This window comes from Falco peregrinus, chromosome 6 (assembly GCF_023634155.1).
Source record: "Falco peregrinus isolate bFalPer1 chromosome 6, bFalPer1.pri, whole genome shotgun sequence".
Taxonomy (NCBI): Eukaryota; Metazoa; Chordata; class Aves; order Falconiformes; family Falconidae; genus Falco; species Falco peregrinus.
The window spans coordinates 20,975,970-21,003,498 of NC_073726.1; the positions used below are offsets into that span (position 1 = coordinate 20,975,970).

The 27,529-nt window shown below is 43.8% G+C and overlaps 1 protein-coding gene across 1 annotated transcript in view; it reads left to right on the forward strand.

Moving 5' to 3' along the window:
- Positions 1 to 4,974: 4,974 nt before the first annotated feature.
- GOLGB1 (golgin B1) overlaps positions 4,975 to 27,529 on the forward strand; it is a 51,777-nt gene continuing 29,222 nt past the window's right edge. Inside the window, exons 1-11 of the mRNA XM_027795354.2 lie at positions 4,975 to 5,061; positions 8,789 to 8,927; positions 11,801 to 11,897; positions 12,534 to 12,686; positions 13,447 to 13,599; positions 16,753 to 16,905; positions 19,420 to 19,542; positions 19,982 to 20,095; positions 21,662 to 22,073; positions 22,742 to 22,833; positions 23,135 to 23,234. Of these exons, the coding sequence (XP_027651155.2) occupies positions 11,808 to 11,897; positions 12,534 to 12,686; positions 13,447 to 13,599; positions 16,753 to 16,905; positions 19,420 to 19,542; positions 19,982 to 20,095; positions 21,662 to 22,073; positions 22,742 to 22,833; positions 23,135 to 23,234 (1,390 nt within the window). The 5' untranslated portion in view covers positions 4,975 to 5,061; positions 8,789 to 8,927; positions 11,801 to 11,807. The remainder of the gene's footprint in view (positions 5,062 to 8,788; positions 8,928 to 11,800; positions 11,898 to 12,533; positions 12,687 to 13,446; positions 13,600 to 16,752; positions 16,906 to 19,419; positions 19,543 to 19,981; positions 20,096 to 21,661; positions 22,074 to 22,741; positions 22,834 to 23,134; positions 23,235 to 27,529) is intronic.

Consider the following 27,529-nt stretch of genomic DNA (forward strand, 5'->3'; position numbering starts at 1 on the left):
GATCTAACATTCCACAAGCTAATTATAAATGTTAATCTGCTTAGAGACTGATTTATAAACCTCAAAGTTTCAATGATACGAACGGCCTTCTTAAAATGGAAAAGAGGTGCAAGATAATCTAGCGAATCACCACTATTTCAGAAGCCAGATCAGAAAGGGTGAGAAAGTTAACCAGAAACTGGCATCAAGATCTATACTGGTTTGGTACACTACCCTACTTTAAGCCTTGACAAAATTATACATGAAGATAAAAAGAAAAGGCTACAAGATGTGAGGTGAAGTAAAGATCTACTCCTCTAACTGGATTTAAGAGTCTGTTTTCTCAACTAGAAATGTCGGTTAACTTTTGTGTATAAGACCAGAAAGTGTTATAGAAGTAGCCCATCACAAACATTAGGCTATGTGGGAAAAAGTTCACCTCCACACACACGAAGGAGCCCAGAGGAACAACAGCAGATAGGGGACCCCAAACAATCCCCTGACCTACCTACTCCCAGAACCACCCCAGAAGTGCAGTCAACCCATAAAAGGCTCATTTGCATGAACAGGAAGGAGCAAAAAGAGACAACCACAGGCTGGGGAAACCCCCAAATAACCCAGTAAGAAAAATTAAGCCCCTGTCCCAGCTCCTTCTAAGGCTGCGATAGGGAAACCATCACCCCCACAGGCCTGAAGGTGACACCCATCACAAGTCAGTGGGAGATGTTGTCAGAGTGTCTTACAGACTGAGTTGGGTGACTGCCTAGGGGTATGGAAAAACATTATGGGGTGCAGGGGAAGAGAATTTGTGGATTGCAGAGAACTTATCATGAGGTGTTTAGGGGAAGAACCAAAGGTGGGGAAATGTAGCAATTTGAGTCCAAATCAGTTTGCCTCACATGGGGCACCAATTGTCACAGCACTATGAAACTAACAAGCAGCAAAAAACTTTACCAATGGTCAAACCCTACTGTCTATGCTGGGCCTCCATCCTCCTGTTGCCAGACCACAGTCCCTGTTGCTGCTACATTGGGGTTTTCCCCTTCCCCAGGCTCCTCCTTCATCCAGGACCATTCACTCCCACGCTCCTCAGAGCTATTTAACCACTTTGCTGGGATGAGCTACAGCTGCACATCATCAAAGCAAGGCCACAGCTGCATATTATCAATGTCAATCAACCCACTGTCTTCATTCCCCTACAGCAGGGGTCCTCAAACTTTTTAACCAGGGGGCTGGCACACGGATGAAGTGGCAGGCAGCCATCTGCGACTGCTTGGTTTCCCCCCCCCCCCAACCCCTGGCAGGGGGCGGCCCTGTAAATACCAGGGGGTGGGATTGAGGACCCTAGGGGGGCTGTGTCCGGCCCATGGGCCATAGTTTGAGGACCCCTGGTCTAGATGGTTTGGGGATGAACAAGCATGGGAAAATGGAGGGAAAGGGGATACAAGGGGCTGGTTGCATGTAAAATGGTTTTGGCCAGTATGAGTATCTAGCCATGTCCTGTGTCTGATCAGCACAGTCTTTCCTGTCTTCTACCATTTCTAACTCTTTTTCTAGCTGTCCAGCTCTGATCTGTGTGCACATGTGTGCATGAGGATTTAAGTGCCTACAGCTGGAGTGGAGACCACAGCTCACAGGAGCCTGCATGTATTTGGTGCCAGCAACTGGAATCAGTGAGGATCTAAGTGCCAGCAACTGGTGTCAGACCATGGATCACAAGGTCCCGCATGTCTTGGGTTCTAGCAACTACAGTGAGTGAGAGTATGTATGTTAGTAAGCATCAAGCCAGATAAGCCATCAAATAGGTTAAGTGGTTTGGGAACCAGCTGTGTGTATGTCTCTGTGAGTGAGACAACTGGAGGAGTTGACTATCAGAAACACCAGGGGTCCAGCCCAGCCACTGGAGAGACTGTAAGGTGTGGGGCTAAGGAAGACCGACTTTTCTGTGTGTGTTTCTCTGTGCAGGAGGCAGCTGGAGAAAACAAGGATCCTGAGAGTCTCATCACAGTTACTGGAAGGACCCACAGCGTACCTGTCTGTGTGTATGTTGGTGTGTGCAAGGGGATCTGTACCAGCAGCTGTAGTGGGGCTGTGGGCCTTGGGGGTCTGGCATGTCCAGGTGACAGCACCTGGGGAGATGGGGCACCCAGAACCAGCTACTGGGTAAGCAGAGTGTCAAAGTCCAGCTACTAGAGTGATCTGCACTGCACATTTGACTATATTTCCCACTGATGGATCTTCATCCTCATCAGCCGAGAGTGGCACAGAATGCAGCCATTGGTGCTGCTTGTGTTTGTGTGAGTGCTGGGTGATTCTGTCTGTGTTGCTGGTTGCGTGCATATGTATATATGTGTTGTATACATGTGTTTCTGTGTGTGCTTACTAAGAATACATTCTCAGCTTTGGAACTTGTTGGACCTGGGGGCATGGAGCTGTAGCAGCCTCACTTCTATCAGGCCACCAGATCTAACTCCTGACAATAGCACAAAAGAATCACAGGCAATAGCCGTCTTTACTTAGAAATGTTTGTTGTTCCAACATTTTATCCTCTCAAACCTGTATCTGTTAAAACACAGAGATTATTTTTGTAGCATAACTTACAAAAAATATGCAAACCCAGAAATATTTTATAATAAAACAAAAAGAAGTAATTTTAGATCCTGAAACAATGAACAGCACTAAACAGTCCATGTACTTACCATTTGTGGCCAGCATCATATAAAAATGTAAGTAGTACCACCTAAACTTCACTTTCTCAAGAGCATATTAAATCAGTGTAACAAGACTATGTATCACAAATGTTTCAGCTACTTAAACTGAAGCTGCAGATAAACATTAAGACCATAAAAAATTGGTCTTACTGAAATATAGTGAGACACTAGCATGACTGAGCCTTGAAAATTAACACCATTAATCCATTTAAGAAGGACAGTCTGTAAAGGAGATAGAGGATTTCTACCTCTGTTAGACACTGTTACTAAACATTCTTAAACTAAGAACTCAGTGTTACATTCAAAATCTTTTTTATGGACAAAGAGGAAGTATACCTTACATATAGAATCATAGATTACAGAATTACAGAATGGTTTCGGTTGGAAGGGACCTTAAAGGCCATCTAGTTCCAACCCCCTGCCAGGGACAGGGACACCTCCCACTAGACCAGGTTGCTCCCAGCCCCGTCTAAACTGGCCTTGAACACTTCCAGGGATGGGGCAGCCACAGCTTCTCTGGGCAGCCTGTGCCAGTGCCTCACCACCCTCACAGTAAAGAATTTCTTCCTTAGATCTAATCTAAACCTGCCCTCTTTCAGCTTAAAGCCATTCCCCCTTGTCCTATCACTGCAGGCCCCTGTGAAAAGTCCCTCTGCAGCTTTCCTGTCAGCCCCTTTAGGTACTGGAAGGCCACTGTAAGGTCTCCCCGGAGCCTTCTCTCCTCCAGGCTGAACAGCCCTGACTCTCTCAGCCTGTCTGCCCAGGAGAGGTGCTCCAGCCCTCTGATCATCTTTGTGGCCTCCTATGGACTCACTCCAACAGGTCCATGTCCTTCTTATGTTGGTACCCCAGAGCTGAACGAAGCGCTGCAGGTGGCGTCTCAGGAAAGCAGAGGGTCAGAATCACCTCCCTCGACCTGCTGCCCACACTTCTTCTGATGCAGCCCAGATTATGGTTGGCTTTCTGGGCTGCCACTGCACGTTTCTGGCATCTGTCCAATTTTCTGTTTACCAGTATCCTCGAGTTGTTCTCAGGCCTCCTCTCAATCCCTTCACTTCCTAGTCTGTAACGGTACTGGGTATTGCCCCCATCCAGCTGTAAAACCTCGCACTTGGCTTTTTTGAACTTGATGAAGGTCATGAAGACTTTATGAAGTCAGAGCAGCACAATCACCCTTGCCTCCTAGCTGTCTCCATCATGTGTTAGCATATATATTTGAATGCACTCATAATGCTGCTTCTGGTGACACTCTGTAGTCCTGCCACAGGGCATGGCCATGGGCTCCGTGCCCAGTTCACAAGGCCCCAGGGCTAAGGCTTGCCAGACCTGCCCTGAATTGTTCACCACTGGCCTGCAGCTTTCTTTCACTTGGCTTAGCTGTGAGAATAATTTCTCTAATTTAGCAGATGTCTATGGCAATTTCGTTAGTTATGCTTGTGTGGTACAACCATGGTTTTATACAGGTAGTAATAGCAAGCAGTTATTCTAGGTGGCATGAGATGTTTACGGCTCTTAACACAAGATGTAGAGAAAGACAGGCCTGGTGAAACAGCTGAGGTCTGGAGAAGTGGGAGATGCAGGATTTGACACAGGAGAGAACAGACACAGATGGGGCAAAGGCTTTGTGCTGGAGACCCCCTGGCGGTAAACAATTAACTAATGATTGGTTAAGTAAATGCAGGCCCAGAACTGGACAAAAGTGGTTTAGGAGTAACAAAGTAAACCTATCAGAGACATGTACAGGGCACCACAGAGACTGACAGCCCCCCTGCCTCTTTTGGCGGCTTAGAAGAAAGACTTTTTACCAGGGCCTGTAGTGACAGGACAAGGGGTGACAGTTTTAAACTGACAGAGGGCAGGCTCAGACTGGACACCTCGAGAAGCACTCAAGGCCAGGCTGGACGTGGCTTTTAGCAACCAGATGTAGCAAGAGCTGTCCCTGCCCACAGCAGAGGGTAGACCAGATGACCGCTAGGCTCCCTCCCACCCCAGCTGTCCCGTCACCCGCACACGCGTGGACCAAACAGCCTATCGCTGCCGCCGTCCCACCGCACCCTGGCGATGCCTCAGGCAGCCGCGGCTGATTGGTTGCTTCCTTGTTATTGGGCGGGACCCCAAGCCCTACTCGGGATTGGTGATTTTGTGCCATGTTGCAGGATAACCATGGCGCCGAGGCGGATGCTACGTCGCAATTAGCTGACTGACGTGTCTATCTTAGTAGCTCCGTAGCTTATTGGCTTTCCTCCCGCTAGGAGGCGGGGCTGTGCGGGAGGCGGAAGCTGCCGCGGCATGTTCCGGTGCTGAGGTGGCTGGGGGCGGGATTGGTTTCACTGCGGCGGAGCCGTCGCCGGCGGGTGCGCGTCGCCTGTAGGTCAGTGCTTCCCCTCCGCCCCTCGGCGGTGGGCCCGGGCTGGGCTTTTTCCGTCACGCAGCGCCAGGACACGGCCGCCAGCCCCGTGGCGGCGGCCTTGCTGGCCCGCAGCGTTCGAGGAACCGGGGCGGGTTCGCAGGTGCTGGGATGCGGGGCGGTGAGGAGCGGCCCGGGCTGGCGGCGGACCGTTCTCTCCCGGGCTCCGCAGTCCGGTCCGCCTGGCCCCGCCACGCCGGTGCCTACGCTGTGGCCGTGCCGCTATGGCCGCGGGGCCCAGGTGTGCCGCGCAGCGGGGCCCGCCCGGGGAGGTACCCCCCTGGGGAGGTTTGTGTCCCGGGGCGCCCGCCGGAGGAGCTGTGGCCGGCCAAGCTCTTCGTCGGTGAATCTGCGGGGCCGGTGGGGCAGCGTGTGTTCTGTAGCTGCCTCGGCGCTGGCTTCCCCTCCTCTCGGTGGAAGGTTGTGGCGTGCTCCTGAGGCCTGGGGTTGCGGGGGGCAGCGGTGGTGGAGATCTGTAGCTCTCCTTCGAGCCTTGTCCCTTGTAGAGCCCCTCTGCACAGTGTGAGAGGCTTGGTCTGGGGCTTGCGTACAGCAGCAGTGCCTTCTATACCTGTTTGCCTTCAAAAGAAGGGAAGAGCAAAGAATTAAACTTCTGTGTAAAAAACTTATAATAGACTTGACAGCGGTTTTCCCTGATTTATTCATTCTTCCCTGTGGCTAATACCTAGAGATAAAAATGCATGGATTTATGCACTGCTCATTATTCATATGCAGACTGTCCTATGACTAGTAATGGACTCAGGCCATTCCCAGTAGGGCAAGTATATTTCAGAGTAATGGAGCCTCTTCTAGAACACTGCTGGTAGTCACAGTGTTCAAATTAAGGTCTCATGAGTAAAAGTTTCTTAGTCATGGGAGTGCTGAGCAAAATATTATTTTCAACTACAGTCAGAACACAAAAATTCTGGCTTACATCATGAACACAGTGCATATCTTTTGTGTTCTGCTATTCGTTACAAAAATGGAAATCCATACCAAAGTCTGTATGACCCTGGAAGAGTGATAGCCTTGTCCTGAGAGCTGTACTGTTTACTTTATTTGGGTGAGGCAGTGGAACACAGAATAACCTCTGTCTTTCTGTGTTTGTCTACTTCTGTTTATGAGGAAGTTGGTCAGCACTGTATAAAGTTTTCCTGGTATAAGCTCAGAAGCAAATACGAAGTGCAAGCTCCAGGTTATTCCTGCCACAAGTCCCTGAGACTAACATGTGAGACAGCTACTACCTTGCATGTGGGCTGTTGGCTTTGGGACAGTATTTAAGACTATGTTATGTTTGTTCCTGGATTTTTTTATCAGGGATGGCTCAAACAAGACTGAGCCAGGCTCTTTACAGTGGTGTCCAGTGGCAGGATGGGAAGCAGCGAACACAAACTGAAACACAGAAGGTTCCCGCTGAACATCAGGAAATCTTTTTTTACTACGTACATTACTGAGCACAGGCACAGGTTGCCCAGGGAGATTGTAGAGCCTTTGTCCCTGGAGATACTTAAAAGCTGTCTGGACAGTCCTGGGCAACTGGCTCTGGGTGGCTCTGTTTGAGCAGTGAGGTTGGACCAGGTGACCTCTGGAGGTTTCTTCTGACCTCACCCGTTCTGTGATAAGATCCTCCCTGAACCTTCTCTGTGTTGTCCTTCACTGAATTTGCTCTAACAAGTCCCACCTCTCTTGTTCTGGGGAGTCCAGAACTGGACACAGTACTCCAGATGTGGCCTCACCAGTGCTGAGTAGAGAGCAAGGATCACCTTCCTCCTGGCAACACTCCTAACGCAGCCCAGGATGCTGTTGGATGTTGTCATGCTGTTTGTCATGAGGGTGCATTGATGGCTTATGGTCAACTTGTTGTCCACCCACCATGATCCTCTCAGGTTTTTCTCTGCAGAGCTGCTTTTCAGCTGGTCTGTCTCCAGCATATACTGGTGCAGGGGGTTATACCTCCCCAGGTGCAGGAGTTTGCATTTCCCTTTGGTGAACTTCATTAGTTTCCTGTTGGCTCATTTTGCCAGCCTGTCCTGGTCCCTCTGGATGACAGCACACCCCTTTGCGGGGTATCAGCCACTCTTCCCAGTTTTGTGTCAGCTGCAAAGTTGCTGAGGGTGCGCTCTGCAGTGATATCAGCCAGCTGTCTCTACACTTCTGGTGCATCCTCTCAAGCCCCATGAACTTGTCTATGATGAGTTTGTGCTCCCTAGCCTGGTCCTCTTCCTCATAAGGTAAGTAGTCTTTGCTCCAGACTTTCCCTCAGGTGTTGGTGGCCTGGGATTCCTGAAGCCTAGTCTTGCCACTAAAAACTGAGGGAAAGTAAGTGAGCCTTTGCAGTGTTCAGGGCCCCTGCCGCATTTAGTAGTGGGTCCATGTTTTCTCTGGACTTCCTTTAGCTATTTATATAATTGTAGAATCACTTTTCATTCCCCTTCACATCCCTTGCCATACTCGGTTCACCTGAGAATATAATCTAAAAGTGAGTTCGAATCTTTAAGACTTGAGTTCAGTTTATTAAAGTCCGTGCCTGTGCAAACAGGCCTCAGTTCCTCTGTTTGTATTTTCAGGAGGCCAGGTGTAAGCCAAGCCCAGCAAGGCATATTAGCTTGAGTTCAGTATCAGGTTAATGTATCCAGCCTGGACAAAGGCCACGGAATCTTTTTTTCAACATAGTCCCTGTACATATTCCTGAAATTGTAATGCCTGTAGCATGCAGATAGGTGCTGAGCCCCATACATATTTCTAGTTACAACTGATATCTGGAGATGCATGGATTCTTTTTTTCCCCTTATTTCTAATACTACTTCTAATAATTCACCTATCACTTCTATCAGTCCTGAATCATGTTATTTTATATTTTTTATTTTATTTTATATTTTTTATTATCTTATTTTATTATTTTATATTATCTCAAGTCACATCTCAACCACATACTGTGCACTTGTGACTTTAAGAAGCTGTGGCCTAATGCTCAATAGCAAGGTCAGATCCATCCTCTTCAAATATTGCTTGCTGACAGTTAAAAAGAGGCGGTTTTGCATTTGGATGACTTTTTTCTAACATGTGCTTTTACAAGACAGCAGGTTCTGTTCCTGGGGCATTGTGGGGGTGGTGGTTTACAAAACTGTAAATACTTTATTATTCTTACAATGAATCGGGGATTCCAGGTCTTTAAGTCTTATATTACCAGCTTGGTGCACAGTTGATGTTGACAAGACATTTCTCTAGCAGGAATGGTAAAACTTATTCTGGTATTCCATGCCTCAGGCTCACCTAGGGCCAGCTGAAAAGCAAAGTACTAGCACTTTTTTCATGGGCTATTGTATTGATACAGAATGTGGACAATCTTGGCTTTCTGATAGTATGCTTCATTAATAGTTTCACCCTCCAGAGCCCTTGGCAAGAGACTGAGGCCTGGCTTCTCTCCTCATGTCCTTTTGCTCACAAACAGCTTCTCAAGCATTTTATTCTGTAGGCTGAAGAAACTAAGCTTATGCCATTCAGTATAAGAAACCAGGGCATGTCTCAGCAAGAACAGGAGAAATCCAGTTTTCTGAACACTTCTTATGCTTATTGCGAATGACTGACTGTAATCATTCCTCATCCTACACAGTACACTGGGATTGACTTACTTCTGTACTGTTGGGTAAATTATTTTCCTCTTTTTCTTTTTTTTTATCTCTCTGTCTAGAGTCTTGGTTCATGCAACCTGCCAGTACGCAAAAGTTAAAAAAAGAATGGTGTGAAGGACCTGTGTATGACTGTTCTGCCTTGGAAACCTCTTTACTACTGAATAAGCAGACCTATGAGCTACCTGGCGCATGAAAGTGGTTGGTGTTCATATTCCCTTTTCTGCTATTGATACTTTAATGTGCATTGTGACATTTTCTACTTCTGCAAAAAAAGTTGGTTAGAAGATGTGACTGCTACAGAAAAATAACGCACTACTGTTCTCTCCATTGTCAGTATTTCCACATGTTCTGTGGCAATCTAAAATCAAAGATTTGCTTACTAAGAGATCAGGAATGAGTGGATCATTGTAGCCAGCTTTAGAAGCCTACTTCTAGCTAAACCGAGACTTCTTGTCATATTGAAAGATTCCATTTGATGGAGATAATTATTGTAAATGTAAACTTGATCTTATGGCTAATGTGAGTTTGCCTAGTTTCAGTTTGCACTATTGGAACTTCTTTTACATTTGTACAAATTATTTTGCCATTTACAGGCATGGACTTACAGTTGGGATAGATGTAAGCTTTTCTGTTAAGAGATATGTCAGGTGTCACGTGACCTTTCTTCATAGAATACTAGAATGATTTAGGTCTTAAGAGATGTTGACATTTGTTTTGCTGATTGACTGGATACCAAGCAAAAATGAATTCCGAATCAAATATAAGAATAAATGCAGTTTATTAAATTACACTATAATAAAGGAAAACAACATGCAATATGATAAAAGGAAACAGTACTAGTTATTATGCATAATACGATAAAAGAGCAATAGGAGCGAAGCATCAGATCATTACTGCAAAGCGTTACGGAGACTAAGAAAAGGACACATCACCAATTACCACCTTAACATCATCCAGGCCCACATTTTGGCTGGGAAGCCCCATTGCAGCTGGCGCCAGGAATCTCTTGGTAACTGGGAGAATTCCTATGCGGTGTGTCCACCCATAGGTCAGGCTTCTGGCCCAGTCCTGGAGCTTACCTGCCTTTATACTCAGTGAAAAACGAAAATAGTATACACACCTAGTGTATGCAAACTTTTAAGTTTAGGCTAGGTGCAGGCGTGCACTGTCTCATGTTTCATAGGGTTCACACATGCCAGGGACATTGGCCAGATGCCTGAGCATGGTGGAGTTACCATCATGACACAGCTGAACACAATATTTATTGTCTGGATGGTCCTGCTCATATCTTGATTGTTCAGGGGGCTTGAGACAAACACCACCTGCTCATTAAAGTTGTCCTTGAGTGCCCCGAGCTCACTGTCCAAGTTGAGCGATCCGTAATTAAAGACAAAGACTTTTTCATAAGCAGTCATCAGTTTAATACATTTTTATCACAGGATTGGTCAAACCCTCTGTTCCTAGCACAGCTGGCTTCAAAGTTAGATCAGGTTGCTCTGAGCCTATTCCAATATTTTTTTATCATCTTCCGTGTGCGTATTTTTTTTCTGATTGAAATTTCTTATGCTGCAACTTGTGTCCATTGCCTCATGTCCACCTGCTGTGCACCCTGTAAGTGTCTGGCTCTGTCTTTAACTACCTAATAGGTGATTATGGAGAAGACAGCGATTATATCCCCCTCCTTACCTGCTGTTCTCAAGGCTGAACAAGCCTGGCATTCTTAGCCTCTCCTTATGTCTTGTAATGCAACCACCAATCATCCTGGGGCTTTCTGCTATACTTGCTTCGGTTTGTCCCTGTCATTTTTGTGTATCGGGGACACTGTACTTACAAGTGCTGAACATAAAGGAATAATTGTTTCCCTCAACCAGCTGGCTGCAGTCTTACTAGTACAACTCGGTATATAGCTGACCTTCACTGCTGTGAGAGCACTCTACTGACTCATGTTGAGCTTACCCACCAGCATCCCTAGGTTCTCTTCTGCAACACGGTTTTACAGCCAGTTTATCCTCAGTCTGTACTAGTGCGTATGTTTGTTCCATCCCAGGTGTTGGGCTCTGTATTTGCCTTTTCTGAACTTCATGATATTTCTATCTCTTTCTTTAGCCTGTTGAGATTCCTCTGGTGGGCAGCACTATACTTTGGGTTATCAACTACTCATTAGAATCTGGGGAACTTACTGAGGTGGATTGTATCGCCTTGTCTGGGTTAATGATGGAGAACTTAATTTCCGCTCCCTACAATGGCAAATTATGTATTGCTGACTGGTACTTCTTGCTGCCTTTTTCTGGTTCTTTTTTGCTTACTAAGATAAAGGAGGTCAGGAATGAGTGGATCATTGTAGCCAGCTTTAGAAGCCTACTTCTAGCTAAACAGATACTTCTTGTCATATTAGAAGATTCCATCTTTTAATGGTTTAAAGGTTTCCTCCACTTGCTGGATCAGTTTGGGTCCTGAATTTCAAGCAAAGGGAAGAAGGTATGCTAAGCAGCAGCTGTGGAAATACATGCCCTCTCCACCCTGTCCCTATGTCAAGGTCCTACGCTGTCATATATGTGACATGCAGAGGTCTCATCATCTCTGTAATGAGACACACTTGCATTTAGTAATCAAATGTCAGGGCTGAGTTCACCATTCCCACTACTTATTAACAGAAGCCTTTTATGTATGGCCTGTAAAGAAGTGACTTCATTTAAGAATCACTTACCCTTCTTTTGAGTAGACTGAATAGATCATGGTTCTCTAATGTCATTGTTAAGAAAGATAAAGAATGAACTATGACAGTGACTTGAAATCTGGTATAGAAACATATTTTTCAATCATACATGTAGAGTGGTGAAGGTATCTTCATGTGTCTTACTAGCATATCATCTGCTTTTATGTTCAAAGTGTCTTGCTGCTTTTGTTAACATGGTCATTTCTTTATTCCTGAGGTTTTACTTTGGCTTTTCTCTCTTGGCGGAGGTAAGCCTGGTCACCTCTATAATGTTACAGGTCAGCATGAAGGGATGCGTATTCTTCTTAGCAGTTTTGACTCTGTAACCATATTCTGACTCTTTGTTTTGTTTTAGGCTGAAAATGCTGAGCCGTTTGTCAGGTTTAGCAAATACTGTTTTGCAAGAGCTGTCAGGTGATGATGGAGATGCGGTTACTGAATCCTCAGTTGCTGTAAGTACAGTGTTATCTAAAGACTTACAGATGTTACTGAGAGTTAGTTTGAAAAGTATGAATAGTTTGACTGTAATGAGAACTGTTTTCTGCTGCTTCATTGCTGACCGGTAGACTGAGCTGTCATCCCACTCTGCTGCTTCTGTATTCCTGACCTCTTAATTCACCATTTTTGTGGGGCAGACCATGATCTCTTTAGTTTCCACGTCTCAGGGTGATCCTAGAAAACAAACTAGAACTAGGGTGAAGAAAGACTTTTAAGGGTGCTAATGATTCAGTAGCAGAAAGGGGAGCTCTGCATGGTTGGGTGAGGGTGGAAGGCTGATCTGTATGTTGCCCTTTGGTACTTGAGATGGTGGATGGCGTGAGTGGTAGAGTCCCTCCTGTGCCACTCAGTTTCAGATTTGCTTTTGTTGTGTTTGGCGAACATGCTCTTTTTTCTGTGTATTGGCTTATGGGTATCCTGAGCTTTCCTCCTGATTTCGCCTAATTGTATATAGTTCTATAGGCTACATGAAATGCTTGGCAAGGAACGGAGCGCAACATTTAGGAGTGGAGCTGAAGATGCCAGTTAGATGCTATGCTGCAGTCTGTTTAGACTTTTTTTTTCCTCCAGAGCACTCATTTCATTTTCAGGTACAAGCTTTAGAGACAGAAGCAGAAAACATGGAGGAGGCACCTGAGGAGCTATTGGAGCGCCTAGCCCAAACAGAAAAACTAGTTGTTCACCTAAAGGATTTGATCAGAGAAAAGGATGCCCAGCTCCAGCAAAAAGAAACTGTACTCAAGGTATGATTTCTTTCACTGGGGACCTGGGAGCAATGGTAAAATGCTGCTTCAGCTTTCTATGCAAGCCAAGCTATGGTTTCTTTTGAACATTTGAGACATCTGTACTACTAAATGTATCAGTTCCAGAGAATTGTTGGAATCCAAAGAATGGACCCTAGCCCAAGAGATGTAGGATAGCTTCTGTACATTTTGCATAGAGGTAATTCCTTCTGGAGTAGATTACTTACATCCAGGCTATGTAACATTTTGTCTTGGAGCTCCTGAAGGCCAGTGTGGATTCCTGGTGGCTCTAATAAATATTAATATCTTCTGTATGAGGTTTTTCTTTCCCCACTTCAGAGTGTTTGAGACAAAGAGCAGACTGTGCTGCAGTCACCCAGCAGTCCAGTGGTGTTACAGCATGGTAACCAAAGATACATATTGTATACCCTGAGGCATGACATGAGAGAAAGAGCAGATACTTGAGATAGTGTTGAGGGGCTGAGTAGAGCAAGTCAAACTGAGTTTGTACTAACTGCAAGAAGTTCCTTGAGTGATCAGTCCCTTGAACAGAAAGTACTAGAGCAGAAGCTAACTGTTTTGCTGTGTGTAGTGGTTCAGAGCAAATTTGTTTCCTGGATGTGTTTTGATTAGCACTGTTACTGGGGAGGCAGGTTTGAACAAAGAACGGCAGGCTGACAAATTATGTAACTTTTCCAAGTGGTGCTTTTGCTGTGATAGCACTGGAATTTTAGTTGCAGTTTATATCTTTCTTTTACAGGAAGAGCGAGAGGCTGCAGATGCTAAGCTGCTGAAGCTTAAACTTCAAGCCAAAGCCAAACTGGCCTCTCTGAACAAACGCATTGAGGAGCTGACAGAGAAGGGATCACCATTACCTGCACAGACCTTATCAGAAGAGCAAGCGTATTTCAAGGTTGGGAGAACAGGGCTGCTCAAATGATGTTGGCCTCTACTGATAACCTGGTGCCACCCTACATTTTAGGTCCCAGTGAGTTAGCATGTCCTATCTGTCTTGTTAGCAGGACGTTCATAGTTCCCACAAGGATGTCTATGCTGTAGGAAGCTGTTGTACTGCAGATGCCCTTGGAGTGCACAACTTGACCTCCTCAAGGGTATGGGCCAGTTTCACTTGCATACTTTCAGTAATCTGTTGTAGCTAAGTTATTTCCTGAAGAAATCACATCTGAGCTGTAAGTTTCAAAATATTACCTGTCACATAAGTACAGCAGAAGGAAGGTTGCTGAAATACAAGAACAAGGAGGTAGGGAGGTCATTAAAATTGAAAGACAGTAACTTACATGTAAAAAAAGCAACATATAACTTTCCAGCAGTGTAGCTTCCTGTGCTGCTGCGATGTTTTGTGGTTAACAAGCCACAACTGTGTAAAGCTAGGTAAAAAATGAGGGGAAAGTGTCCTGTACCAAGACATTAAAGAAGCTATTAGCTACTAGCTATAAGCTCCCATTGGCACTGGTTATTTTTGGAAACTTAATTTTTTTCTGCTGATCACATGGTTTTCTTTAAAAACTTAGTAATATTAGGCAAGGGAAATATGACAGAAGTCCAAACAGCTTGCAGGACTTCAGATGATGTTTGTTAAACCAGAGAAGACAAAGGTTATTTAAATCATTGGAATAAAAAGATTTAAAAGGGTATCAGAAACATTATAAAGGGTGAGTAAGAGAGCTGTTAGGTGAGGGGTGATGACTGATGGAGTAAAAATTGGCTCCGTGACTTGTGCTTACTATTTTTGATTGATGGCATCATAAAATCATTGCGACTGTAAATCATGCTACTGTAAAATCATGTGCTACTGTAATCCACTTTGCAATACAATCTCGATACTCTTTCTCAATGCAAAGCAGCGTTTGGTTTTCATAAAGGAAGACCTGGATGACCTTGAGGATTGACGTAATATGAAAATAAAGCAAAATTTAACAAGTGCAAGGCCAAGTAATTGTGGTATCCTGCCACTGTATACTGGAAGGCCATGAAAAAAATCCCCCATCTGCAGTGAAGGCCCTGGAGGCTGTTCAGCTATGTCACTTTGCATTGCTGTCCTGCTGCTGAGGCACTTTTTTTTTTTTTTTTAAGCTTATTCACATGTACGGTTTGTAGACCTGTGTTGCTGTTACATCACATTGTGTAGACTTCCTGTTATGGTCTAATAAGTGTTCTGGCTTCAAAATTCAAATTCATTAGTTGAAGGCAAAATGAGAGAAAGCTTATAATCAGTTAATCAGCGTGGTATAGATTTTTAAAAGACACCTACTCTTTTGGTTATTATGTAAGTCAAACAGCTGTCTTTCCAACTATTGTACTAAGAGTGGCAAGGCCTTGTGGAGTGTAGACAAGGCTGTATTTAGAATATCTAATTGGTACTGTTAGTTTCTGTGCTTTTAAGAGTGCCTTATTTTGAGGAGAACTGAAAAATCAGCTTATATCTTTCTATTAAGTAGTTGGCATTTGTATACAGAACAATTGAGGCTCTTCTTAAACTTTTAAAATGGGTAAACACAAATTATGTTCAGGTACAAGAGTTTATACATTTTGGAAAAGCATGATATTTGAAAACTTGAGCTCTGGGAACTTTGTGGCTATGCTACTGTCCTTAATTGTGGCACTCCATGTAGTGGCCAGTGTGCAACAACTTTATCAGAAGCTTTTCCAAATCTGACTGTAAATATCAATTCTGAAAGCTAATCCCAAATAAGTAAATTAATCCACCCATCTTTCCCCCCCTAGCAACTGTTGTTGCCCCAGCATTATGAATTAGTATATCCCTTGCTTCTTAAAGCTTCCTGCACTTTTGTTGTTTCAGGGTTTTTTTTTCTCCTGTTCTACTTCTAAGCTTAAGTGCAATTAAAGCTTTCCCCTGTCTGTCTATTCTATCTGCTTCCAAAGACCTTCTCTGTAGGTGACACAGCTTTTGGGGAACAGTGCCTTATTCTTATTACACTGACTTATAAGTCCTTCTAAAAGCCTTCATAAATTTTTCAGATTGGCTTTAAAGGACGTAAATGCTCTGTAGACTCGATATGTTATTGGTGATCTTTGTTCTAATGCCTGTGACAAGGAAAAGGAAAGAGATACATTTTTTTATATCTATTCGGTCAAAAATCCCCAGCACTAAGTGCTTGAAGTAGTTGGGAGTGCTGAGATTGTAACAATAGATGAATGTTTCTCCTGCTCCTCCGTGATAGTTTTGATATGCTGGATTTAATATCTGATTCTGTGTTAAGCAGGTGTACAGCTGAGGTATTAGAGGATTGCCTGCCATGCAGATGGTCTTTGAAAGACAAAAAAAGGTGCAGATGTAGTGTGCTCATACGTCTGAGTAGACATAACCTAAGCACATGTTTTTGTGAAATGCTGTCCAAGTTTAAATTTCATGGTCATAAATGGAGTATTTTAATGCCTTGGATGTTGTCCAAGTTTAAATTTCATGGTCATAAATGGAGTATTTTAGTGCCTTGGAGTGGAGTAGAACTGATGATTGTGTGATCCCTTTGCTTATTTCTAATAGGTTCATTGCTGTAAGTCACTTTAAGGAGATTTCCATGGGCATTTTCTGTAGTCTGGAGTATATAAGGTCTGACCCTTTGTCAAGTGGAGAATATTCTTCTGTTGCTAATTAAAAAATGTTTAATTTCTGGTATTAGCAAAATCTGTGAAATTAAAAAGCCTCACAGATTAAGGTGGTCATATCATACATCATGTATTATATTTTAGTTAATAATATGATTTACCTTAGTTTGTATGGTAAGCATTCATGGATAATTATCCATTCCAATGTGATTTGACACTTCCCAGTTAAAGACATCTTGTGCATATCTACACAGAAATAGGGAAAACAGTTACTTTTTTCTTCATTCGTTCTGAAGAACAACTTCATTTAAAGACACAAATTAAAATGTGAAGTTAAGAAATGTAGTAGAAATAAGCATCTGGTTAAGAGTCAAGAGTACAGTAGCATTCTAATTTATTTTTTTTAATTCCAGTAATACTGATCAGTTTATTTTCTTCTGTTTCTTTTCTTCACACTTCTTTCTCCTTGCAATATCAGAATGACCAAAATACAAGTGAAGCACACAGTGAAGAAGCTGGAGCACTAAAAGAGCAGCTCAGGGAGCAAGAGGAGATTGTTCAGGATCTGAAAGAACAGCTGGCTCTAGCCAAAGTGAATCTGAAAGATGCTGAAATCAAATACGCCACACAGGTACAGAAAATTTTTCTGTTCATCAGTCTGTGTTTATGTCTGTTTCCACCCCACCACTTATTCTAGCATAATGGAATAGAATAGTTCAGCTGGAAGAGACCTGCAATGATCATCTAATCCAACTGCCTGGCCATTTCAGGGCTGACCAAAAGCTGCTAAAGCATATTGAGGGCATTGTCCAAACGCCTCTTAAACACTGAGAGGCAAGGGGCATTGATACCTTTTTAGGAATCCTGTTCCAGTTCATGACCACCCTCTTGGTAAAAGGTATGTTTCGTAATGTCAAGTCTGAACCTCCCCTAATGCAGCTTTGAACCATGCCTACGCGTCTTGTCACTGGATAATTTCAAACAGTTGTTTCTGAGGATGTGCTGCTGCTAGGGAATATGGCTAAATCCTGTAGCCTGACAGGGGCAAGGTTGCCAAAGCTCCATGCCCCCCAGTCCAGCCAGTAGCATGGCTGAGAATGTGTTCCCAGCAGTCACGCATATACAACTCCTGTATGCATATATAGGTGGCCAGCCACATGGGTAACGCAGACAGAAGGACCCAGCACTCACATGAATACAAACAGCACCAACAGCCTCACCCTGTTCTCCTCTATGGCAGTTCAGGTGAGAGAAGAGTAAGAACATATATGGATGTACATTGTGCATCTCACCAACAGCTGTGCTTGGACACTTGGTCTGCCCAGTAACTGGCCTCTGGATCCCAGTATCCCCAGTTGCTGTGGGACATGCAAAGCCCCAGGGCCCGCAGCTCTACACCAGCTGCTGGTACAGACCCATTGCTCACACATGTGTGCACAGAGCCGGCTGGGTCTCCCCTGGTCCCTCCAGTAGCCAACACTCCTGGGCTGGCTTGCTTTTAGAAGAATGCTCGTATTAGTGCATGCATGCATGCAAACACCCACACACCACCACCACCACGCCTGACCAGGGCTCCCTTGTTCCTTTCAGCAGCCAACCCCCAGTAGTCTTATTCTTAGAGAGACACAGACACACATGCGAACCCTGACCAGGACTCTCCTGGTCCCTCTGGTAGCCACGCTCCCTGTGTTCTCACTCTTAGAGACATGCAGGCATGTGCTTGCACACAGTTGACCAGGACTCCCCTGTTCTCTAGTAGCCAGCTCCCTTAGAGATTCACACACACACAAAAGCAGGTCTCACTCTTAGAGACCCCCAGGACCCTATGGTCTCTGACAGCTGGCCAGAACTCCCCTGGCCTGTCCAGTAGCCAAGTCTGCCTTTTGGTCTCGCCCTTGGGCAACATCCCCTCCCTCTGTCGTTGCTCCTAGGCTACTTCACTTGCCAGCTAGTCCAGCCTGATACTTGCTAGTGACTATACATTCACTTGCATGCTTACACTTGTTCCAGTTTCTGGCACCATGTGCACGCAGGCCCTCTGACCTGTGGTTCCACTGCAGCTGCTGGCACTTTAGTTCACTTGCTCTAATCACTCCCATTGTTGGCACCGTGGGCACATAGGCCCTTTGACCCGCAGTCTGATTCCAATTACTAGCACTTAGATCCCCCCCATATGCACACAAATGCACACTGAATAGAGACCCTCTCCCACAATGGAAGGGTTAGAAATGGTGTTTACTAAGAACACAGGACAGACTGCTATCAGGTGCAGGGCGTGGCCAGGCAAGCGTATTGAGCACCTGCTGTTTACACAACTGGCCTTTTTTAATTCCCTTATGCTCTATTTTTTTCATTTTTGTTCCTCCCCAAATCACCTAGGTCCATCCATTTCTCTGCCTATCTTTCCTCCTTTAAAAGTCTTTTGCAATACCCAAATGCTCTTCACCTGCATCCTATACCCCTAGGCAGTAACAACCCTTGGTGCAAATGGTGCTCCACAGTGAAGTCATCTTAATGGGTTTCATACTTTGACAGTGGGACTGATGGCTCTCTGAGGAGGGGGGGAACAAGGCCTGTGTAGGGTGTCCCTTCCTCAGAGTCAGAATTTGGATTCTTCCCTGCCTGCCGTTGCTGTTCTGTGATGAGCTTTGGAATAACTGGAACAGAGTATTCTTTGGCCTCCCAGACTTCACATTGCTTCTGTGTTCTATTGTGGATGAGCAAAGGAGTTTCTTATCACATAATGCAACTGTTGTTATGTTACATTGTATTTATTTATGGAAAGATTTTTGTTAATACTCTGAACTGCAGGTTTAGCTTTTGATCTGTGAATTGGGCTGTATCCTATACAAATAAAACCCCTGAAGTGTTACAAACTTGTAGTTATAAAGTAACATATCTTTTACCATTCTGCATATTTGTAGATGAAATTTTTGCTTTCTGGGATCGAAATCTTATCAGTTAGTATATATGTATTAGTAGGATAAAGATACTGTTTGACCAAGGTGACATATAGGGTTATCAAGCTGAAGACCTTATCACACACATAATATGCTGGTGCATGATTAAAGCAAGCCCGCGTGTCTGTCAAGCTTATAAGTGTCTTGGTTTATGTTTTTTTTTGTTTTGTGATTTATGTTTTCAGCTGAGCTCCCTGCAGGAAGTGATTCGGGAGAAGGAGGCTCTCCTGGAAGAGCAGGTTCACCAGCACCAAGCTGAATTGCTCAAGATAGTGGCCCAGTCAGACCTGGAAGTAGAGATGCAACAGGTATATTTGATATAATAATATTACTATGAGAGGAGAAAGGAAAAGAAATTTTACCAGTCTGAAGACACCCTGAGAGAGCTGTTCTCATCAAAATAACTCAGAAGGGGTGAGAAGAGATACAATTTGATTGTCCTGGGAGTTTGGGGATGCTGGTTTGGACTTTGAGTCCTAGCTTCAATCTGCTGATTTGCTATCAGTTGAAAAGCAAGAACAGTTAAAAAGAAGTATTAAATTACTGTGCTCCAGTTCCCAATTTGTGAAACAATGGTGAACTCTTCCTACTGCATCAGGGCTCCAGAATAAGTGTCAACAAAAATGAAGTTATTCAGGCTATTAAAGTAACTTGTGTTATGCAAACTAGATGGGCAGCTGAAAGCAGGAAATCTAGCTGCCTTATGTTAGCCTCCCAGATACTGGTATAGCGCTGTCTCTCTCACAGAACCTGCGTACGCTTCAGAGGAAGCTAGAGGAGCAGGAAGCAGCTCTGCTAGGACGAACTCAGGTGGTAGAACTGCTGCAACAGGAATTGCATACTGCTGAACAACAAAACCAGGTACCTTTCATGCTTTGCTTATTTCCTTACTGTCATGTGTAGATGGTGGATGGGGCCTTTGTCAGTAGCTCAGAAGTTACCAGATTAGCTTATTTCTGCCACCAGGTTTCCAGCATGAAGTCAGCTGGGAGCCTCCCTCAGGTTAGGCTTTAGAGCTAGAGGTCTGTATGCATAGCTCGTAGTCAGTCCAGACAAACAACAGGGATGGGGTGCTGCAGCAGCCACCTCTAGTGACCCAAATTCTGGGCAGGTGGACAGGGACAAAATCTATCCATGCTTCACGCTGCTGACTGATACGTTCAAAGTCATCAAATACACAACGTTTTGCCTAAAACAAAAGTGCCTAACACAGTGCTGCCATAGCTACACTGTTTCCGGACTGCAGTATCCAGACCAGATCAGAGCATAGACATTCTTTGGTATGTTTTGCTGAGAACTTGCTAGTATGATGACACAGCTTCTGGAGTGGTATTGGCTTTCAATCATTTTTGAGCATGAAGAGAATGAGATCGAGTCTGTGTGTATATGACAATATATATACCTGTGACCCTTAAGACAGGGTTTAGTACACAATCTCTTAGAAAGCTTGTTTGCAGATACCAGTTAAGATACTAAGCACACTTAGGTATGACTCTCATTTTCTTTTCCCGTGTGGCCCAGCCAGGCACAGTGGTGGGACCTTTTACCACCAGGAAGAGGTGAAGAACCTCAGTGAGCTGACTTGTGCTCACTACTGATTACATTGCTCACCAGGGTGTTTCATGGAGTGGTGGCATGTGTATCTTCATGGCATGGTTGTTGGGTGTCCCCTGACTCCTGTCTGTCTTTGACTCCCCTCATGCACATTATACAGTCAGAGGGAGACCTTGGTACACATACAAATTTGAGGCCATGTGGCTGAAGCTTCTCTTTCTACCCATAAAATAAAGGGAGCTTCTCATGAGTCTCCTCCTGACACTAGTTATGCTGACTGTCCACAGCTGCAGGAGGAGGAAAGGAATTCTGGCAAGTGTAGGGTCTGTTTTTGTTCCTTGGTTGTCTTAAGTCTCTGGTCAGTGTCAACCAGCTTTCTTGGATTTTTGTTGAAGCAGTGGGCACTGTGTAGAGCACTCTGCCTCCATTTTCCTATTTCAGCATTTTTTACCCCCTTCCACATACATACTTTTGTTCAGTTTTTTAATTGTACTCTGTCATTTTTTAGTTCCCCCTCTTTTGTTGTAGTCCTTCCTCCCCTTTTGGGGAAGCTTTCTTTCCTCTAAAAGAGAACTCATGGACACTGTTCTGTTGTTTATTTCCTCTACATTCCCCTGCTCTACATTAAGACTCATCTTTTTTTTACCAAAATCAAGTGTTCTTGTTTCTTCCAGTATTGCTTTCTTTCGGTTTGCAAATAGTAGGGCGGTTTCTAACAAGCTGAAATTTCTGCCATGTTTATTTCCTCCTTTCTGCTACTTAGATATTTGAAAATAATTTAATGGCAATTTTAAAATATATTTCAGGCACTTTTTGCTTTTGCAAGGTATTGAACTAGTTGAGAGTTAAATTAATTTCCATATCCTTTTGCAGATGCTCCTAGATCAGTGCCAGAAGATGGAAGTGGATCTAAGCTCCCTGAGGGATGTGCTAGATGCAGAGAGACGAAAGTCTCAAGATCTCAGAGAGAAGATGGAGCTGGAACTAGCAGAGAGGAAGCTGTCCTCCCATCGCTTGCAGGAGGAGGTGCAATGTCTCTCAGAACAGCTGGAAGAGGCAAGAAGAGCACAAGCTGAATTAGAGGTGAAGTATAAAGACCTGGAGCAGGAACAAAGGCAGGAGGTGGAAGAGAAGAACCTGCAGATCAGATGTCTTAAGGTGGCTGAACAAGAGCTACAATCTAGCCATGCTGCTCTTGTCGCTGAAAATGACCAGCTGAAACAGGATGTTAAGCGGCTCTTGGTAGTGTCTGCCGAAAACAGTGCTACGATACAGAAACTGCAGGGTAAGCAAGCACAGCAGTTCGCTGAAGCAGGTTCTCAAGAGCCTAAGGATCGTCAGGTTGCCTTCTATTTGGCTTTCTTTTTATAATAGCTTATAAGAAAGTCTCAGTTCCTAGTTGCATAGGAACATAGGAGCGTTTGTGCTGTATCAAACTAAATGTCTCTCATGTAATCCCACCTTTCTACCTTTGGCGGAAAAAGCCAGTTGCAAGAGGAGGAGCATAAGACTAGAGCAGCATATGTAGTGCTTTTCTTGTGTACTGTCCCAGCCTATAAATTTTTGAAGCTTATGGATTTCTTGAGCAAGATGTATATTTCTGATTAATTTTAATAACTTGTTTGATTTTTTTCCATTACCTTATGTAAGTTCTTTTTACATGTGCCACATCCTTCAGTGTCTGAATTTCTACTGAAATTACAAGTAAAACAACCAAGGAAAGCAAACTGTACCATTTTTCTCTGTAGGCTTGTATTAGAACTAATAACATTGACCTTGCCTCAAGCTATTATTTAAAATTGATTTTTCTACCAGCTCCTTTATGGCCCCAAACTGAAGCAGTGACTGAGAGATAAGGGATCTCATATACTATTGTCCATACACGTAAACTGGATATATTTCAGAAAAAAAAGGCAAGAACACACCTTAATGCCCCTTTTTCCCCTCCATTAGATGAACTTGTACAGAAATGTGAAGAATTTGTCCGCTGTCAGAATGAGCTGAAATCCCAGTCAGTAGTGCAGGTCTCTGAATTGAAGAAACAGGTACGATCTTTTCATATGAGTCTTCTGAAATTTTCCCATGTGTTGAGGAACTGAAGCTGAATGAAATGTCTGTAATTCCTTTTTTATGATGTATAGCTTGAAACAGGATCTTATGGGTTCTCTCAGCTGATGGGCAGACACGTTATGACTGTGAAAGCCTGCAAAGAAATAGGAGTAATCTGAGTAATTTAAAAGTTGCCCATTGATTTGTTAAAAAGTTAACTGAAAGACCAAAGACTAATATGGATGTTTAAACTGTACTGAAATTTATCTTTATCCCCTCCATCCTATGTTTAAACAGGATGAAACAACTTCACAGGAAAAAAAAACAGATCAGGAAGATTGGAATGGGACTTCATTCCTACCCACAGAAAATTTGGAAGGACAGAAGACTGAAGATGGTATGATTATCTTATCTATCTTAATATTCTTTAAATATTTAAGAATTATTCTTGCCTGTTTTTAGATAATGAACATGCCCTTGGTTACTGGTTCATTATGCTGTCACTGCCAAGATCTTCAGAAATACTATCTAATTCTTTCCAGTGGTTAAAGTAGAGTTTAGTTCTAAAAGGAAAAGGTACTATTTGATTGTCAGACAGTGAACAGATTGACAAACACCTGGAATTATTAAAAAAACTGGGCTGTGCATCATAGGCCTGCCTGTATGGTGTTATCTTGTGATATGAAGTGATGTTGGTATTTTGGCCATGAGACAGAGTGGGTAGAACTTGCTACCCGTACGGTTCACATGCTTCATGTATGATCTGTGGTGGTAGGTACAAAGAACATGGAGAAGACATGAAGAAGCTGGGATGAAGGCAATAATGGTGGTAATATGTGATTGCAGACTTTTTCAGAAAAGGGTGCCAAGGTTAGCTTCACTGTGATGGGGCATATTAAATTCAATGAATATTTTTGGTTTATTGGGGTTTTTTTGTTCCATTAATGTCAGTTGTGCCTAAGGATGGTAGAATAAATTTTGTATTCCAAGAGACTGTGCACTCGCACATTGTTAGATTGTATAAAATAAGGTGAAACTGAAGTAGGAGCTCCTCCCTGATACAAAATGCTGACAATCTGCAGGCAGTGCTTCTGGGGTGGTTATTTTTGACAACTGTAGCTGAAAGAGTAAAGGTTCCAAACATATACCACCGGGGGGGGGGGGGGGGCAGGCGGGGAGGGCGTGTGTGTTAAAAAAACATGGACAATTAACTTGGTCTTGAGTGTCTAGGCATGTAGACTGGTAGCAGTGGTAACACCATTCTACCTTTGTGACAGTGATAGTACAACTGTCAGAATTACAGTATGAAAAGATCGGTTTCCATAGTTTTTGATTTTGGAGTATGGTGTGCTATGGCAATAGGCTGTCTAGATTTTTGCAGAAATAGATTCCTTTTGCTTCCTGTCATTCAGAGATGCCCTCTTCATAAGAATCGTGGTGAGAGAATAATCACCAATAAACTTGATTCCTTCAGTCCTAGCACGTATCTGTTCTCTTTTCACTCTATGAACTCAGAAATGCAGGGCTTTAATGGACTTCAAGACATCATTTAGAATCAGAGTGGTTTCGGTTTGAAGTAACTTTTAAAGATCATGTAGTCCACCCCCTTCTGCCCTAGTGAATAGGGATGTCCTTCACTAGATCAGGTTGTTCAAAGCCCCATCCAGCCTGACCCTGAACATATCCAATGATAGCACAACCAACAACTTTTCTGGGCAACCCAGAGAGAAGTAGTCCTCTTGAAAGGCTGCAATAAGACTTGCTTAGCCTTTCTTCATAGGTGAGATGTTCCAGCCCATTGACCACTTTTGTGGCCCTCTTCTGGACTCACACTAACAGATCCATGTCTGGCTTGTACTGGGGGACCCCAGAACTGTACACAGTATCCAGGTGGATCCCACAAGAGTGGAGCAGAGGGTGAGAATAGTCTCCTTCGAGCTGCTGCCCACACTTCTTCTGATACAAACCAGGATATGATTGTCTTTCTAGGCTGCAAGCACACATTGCTGGCTCTTGACCGTTTTTTTGTTTACCAGTATCCCCAAGTCCTTCTCTGCAGGCCTATTCTCAATCTATTTACCCCCTAGTCTGTATTGATACTGGGGGTTGCCCCAACCCAGGTGCCAGACCTTGCACTTGACCTTGGTGAACTTGATGAGGTCTGCATGGGCCCACTTCTCCAGCCTGTCAAGGTCCCTCTGAGTGGCATCCTATCCCTCTAGCAAATCAACCACACCACTCAGCTTGGTGTCATCTGCTAGCTTGCTGAGGGTGCACTCAGTGTGTGAAATGCAGACTCCCACTGTCTTATGCCGTGGATGAAGACAGTAAATAGTATTGGTCCCAGTGTGTGGACCCTTGAGGGACACCACCCATTACTGGTTTCCACTTGGACATTGACACATTGACTATAACTTTTTGCACATAGCCTTCCAGCCAGTTCCTTATCCATCTAACAGTCCATCTGCCAAACCCTAGCTCTGTAACTTAATGGCAAGAATGTTGTGGGTGACCATATCAAAGGCCTTACAGAAGTCCGTCTTTTAGTCTGATATCATGCCCTGAGTTAAGATTGAGTATATCCAAAATGTACTTGGACTTAAAAAGCAGGTCCTTTTTCCACTGAAGAGAATGCCACCTGAAAAATGCAGTGACTTCTAGAGCTTTGCTGTCATGTTACTTAAAAGGTCTTTCCCAATGCATGTTTACTTCAAACAAAGCTTTTTTTGTTGTAATTTTGTTTCCAGTGGGTGTGTTGAACTTGGTTACTGACTTTCTTTACATTTTAAACACTGGGAGATGTAATTTCTTCAAAAAATAAGAGCCAAACCCCAAAAGATTAAATGAAAACATGTAAAAAATCATTGTCTTTCAAACCTCCTCTGTAGGTTCTAAATACTTTGTTACTCCTCTTTCTTATCCCTAACAGAACTGTTTAACTTGGTCTTGAATTTTATTTTGCGTATATATTAACATACATTTAATATCATCAGTAATTACATGTTCACAAAAATTGAGTCTGTTTTTTGATGATTCTAAGTTTGTATTTCTGGGCAAGAAAGACATTATATAAGTTGGTTTACTGGCTGTTACACTAAAATATTGAGGCATCATCTCTAATAGCATTAGCTAGAACTGAGACGAGTCATAGAATCACAGAATAATTTATGCTGGAAGGGATCAAAGTCAGATTTTAGTCCAGCTTCTTCCTAGAAGCAGGATCAACTGTGAGATCAGACAGGGTTGCTCAAGCCTTTATCCAGTCAGGTCTTGAAAACCTCCAGTGATGGTTACTGCACAGCCTCCCTGGGCAGCCTGTTATGATACTTGACTGTCCCCTTGGCAAAAAAGGTCTTCATTACATCCACTTGGAACGTACTTTATTTCAGTGTATGTGGGTTGTCTTTCATCCTCCTACTTTGCACCACTGTAAAAAGCCTGGCTCTGTCTGCTCAATAACTCCTTCATCAGTGTTGGAAAGCTGCTTTTAGGACTTACCAAAGCCTTCTGTTCTCCGGGGTAAAAAAGCCTTGTTCCTTCTGCCTCTTCTCAGAGGGAAAGTGCTCCAGCCCCCTGACCATCTTGGGGGTCTCTTGCTGAACTTGCTTCAGTTTATCAATGTCTTTCCTATATTGGGGGTCCAAAACTGAATGCAGCACTTGAAATACAGTGTAGCGAGTGCTGAGTAGAAGAGGATAATCTGCTGACTGGACTGCTGTTCATACGCTCCAGGATGCTGTTGACCTTGTTTGCTGCCAGGCACACTTCCTGGCTGAGATTTAGCCTGATGTCTATCAGGTAGATCTTCTTCATCCTTTCTTGCAGAGCTGGTCCCCAGTCCACATTCTAGGGGCAGGAGTTTACATTTGCCCTTGTTGAATGTAATGAGGTTTCTGTTGCCCCGTTCTTCTCGCCTGTCTAGGCTGCTGTAAATGGCAGCCCTGCCAGGGAGGGTATCGGCTGTTTCCCCACAGTGTGCTGTGTTCTCCAAACTTGAGTGTGGACTCTGCCACCTTCAGCTCACTGATAAAGATGTTAAACAGGAGAGGTCACAGATTGACCTCTGTGATTTTCCACTTGTTCCTAAACTCCAGATAGAGCATGACCTGTTCACCACTGTTCTCTGAGCCTGATCATTCAACCAGGTTTTTTATGCGTTGAGTTGTCCTTCAGTCCAGACTATTACTTCTAATTTTCAATAAAAAATATTGCAGGACACACTGGCAGAAGGTAAATGCTATCCACAGTTCTCTCTTCATCCACAAATGCATAAAAGGCAATTGGGCATTGCAAATGTAATTTAACCTTGGTAAATCCATGCCGACAGTTTCTCAGTCACTCCCTCCTCTTCCATGTGCCTGCTGATGTGCTCCAAGAGGACTCACTTCGTGATTTCAGGAGGGACTGAAGTGAACTATACTGGCTAGAAGTTTACCATGTCATCTTTGGGGCCTTTTTTTGAAGATGGATACACCATTTGTCTTTCTCCAGTCATAGTGGACTTCCCTCAGTTTCCATAACCTTTCTGTGATGATATTGTCCTTGCAAGGATGTTGGTCAGCTCTCTCAGGACCCTCAAATGCAAGACAACCGATCTGTTCTCATAAATTTGTATCACACTCTTTCTCGCAAGTAGTCCCTGACTCAATCCTCAGGACAGAGGCTTGGAAAACTTTGTTAGTGAAGACAGAG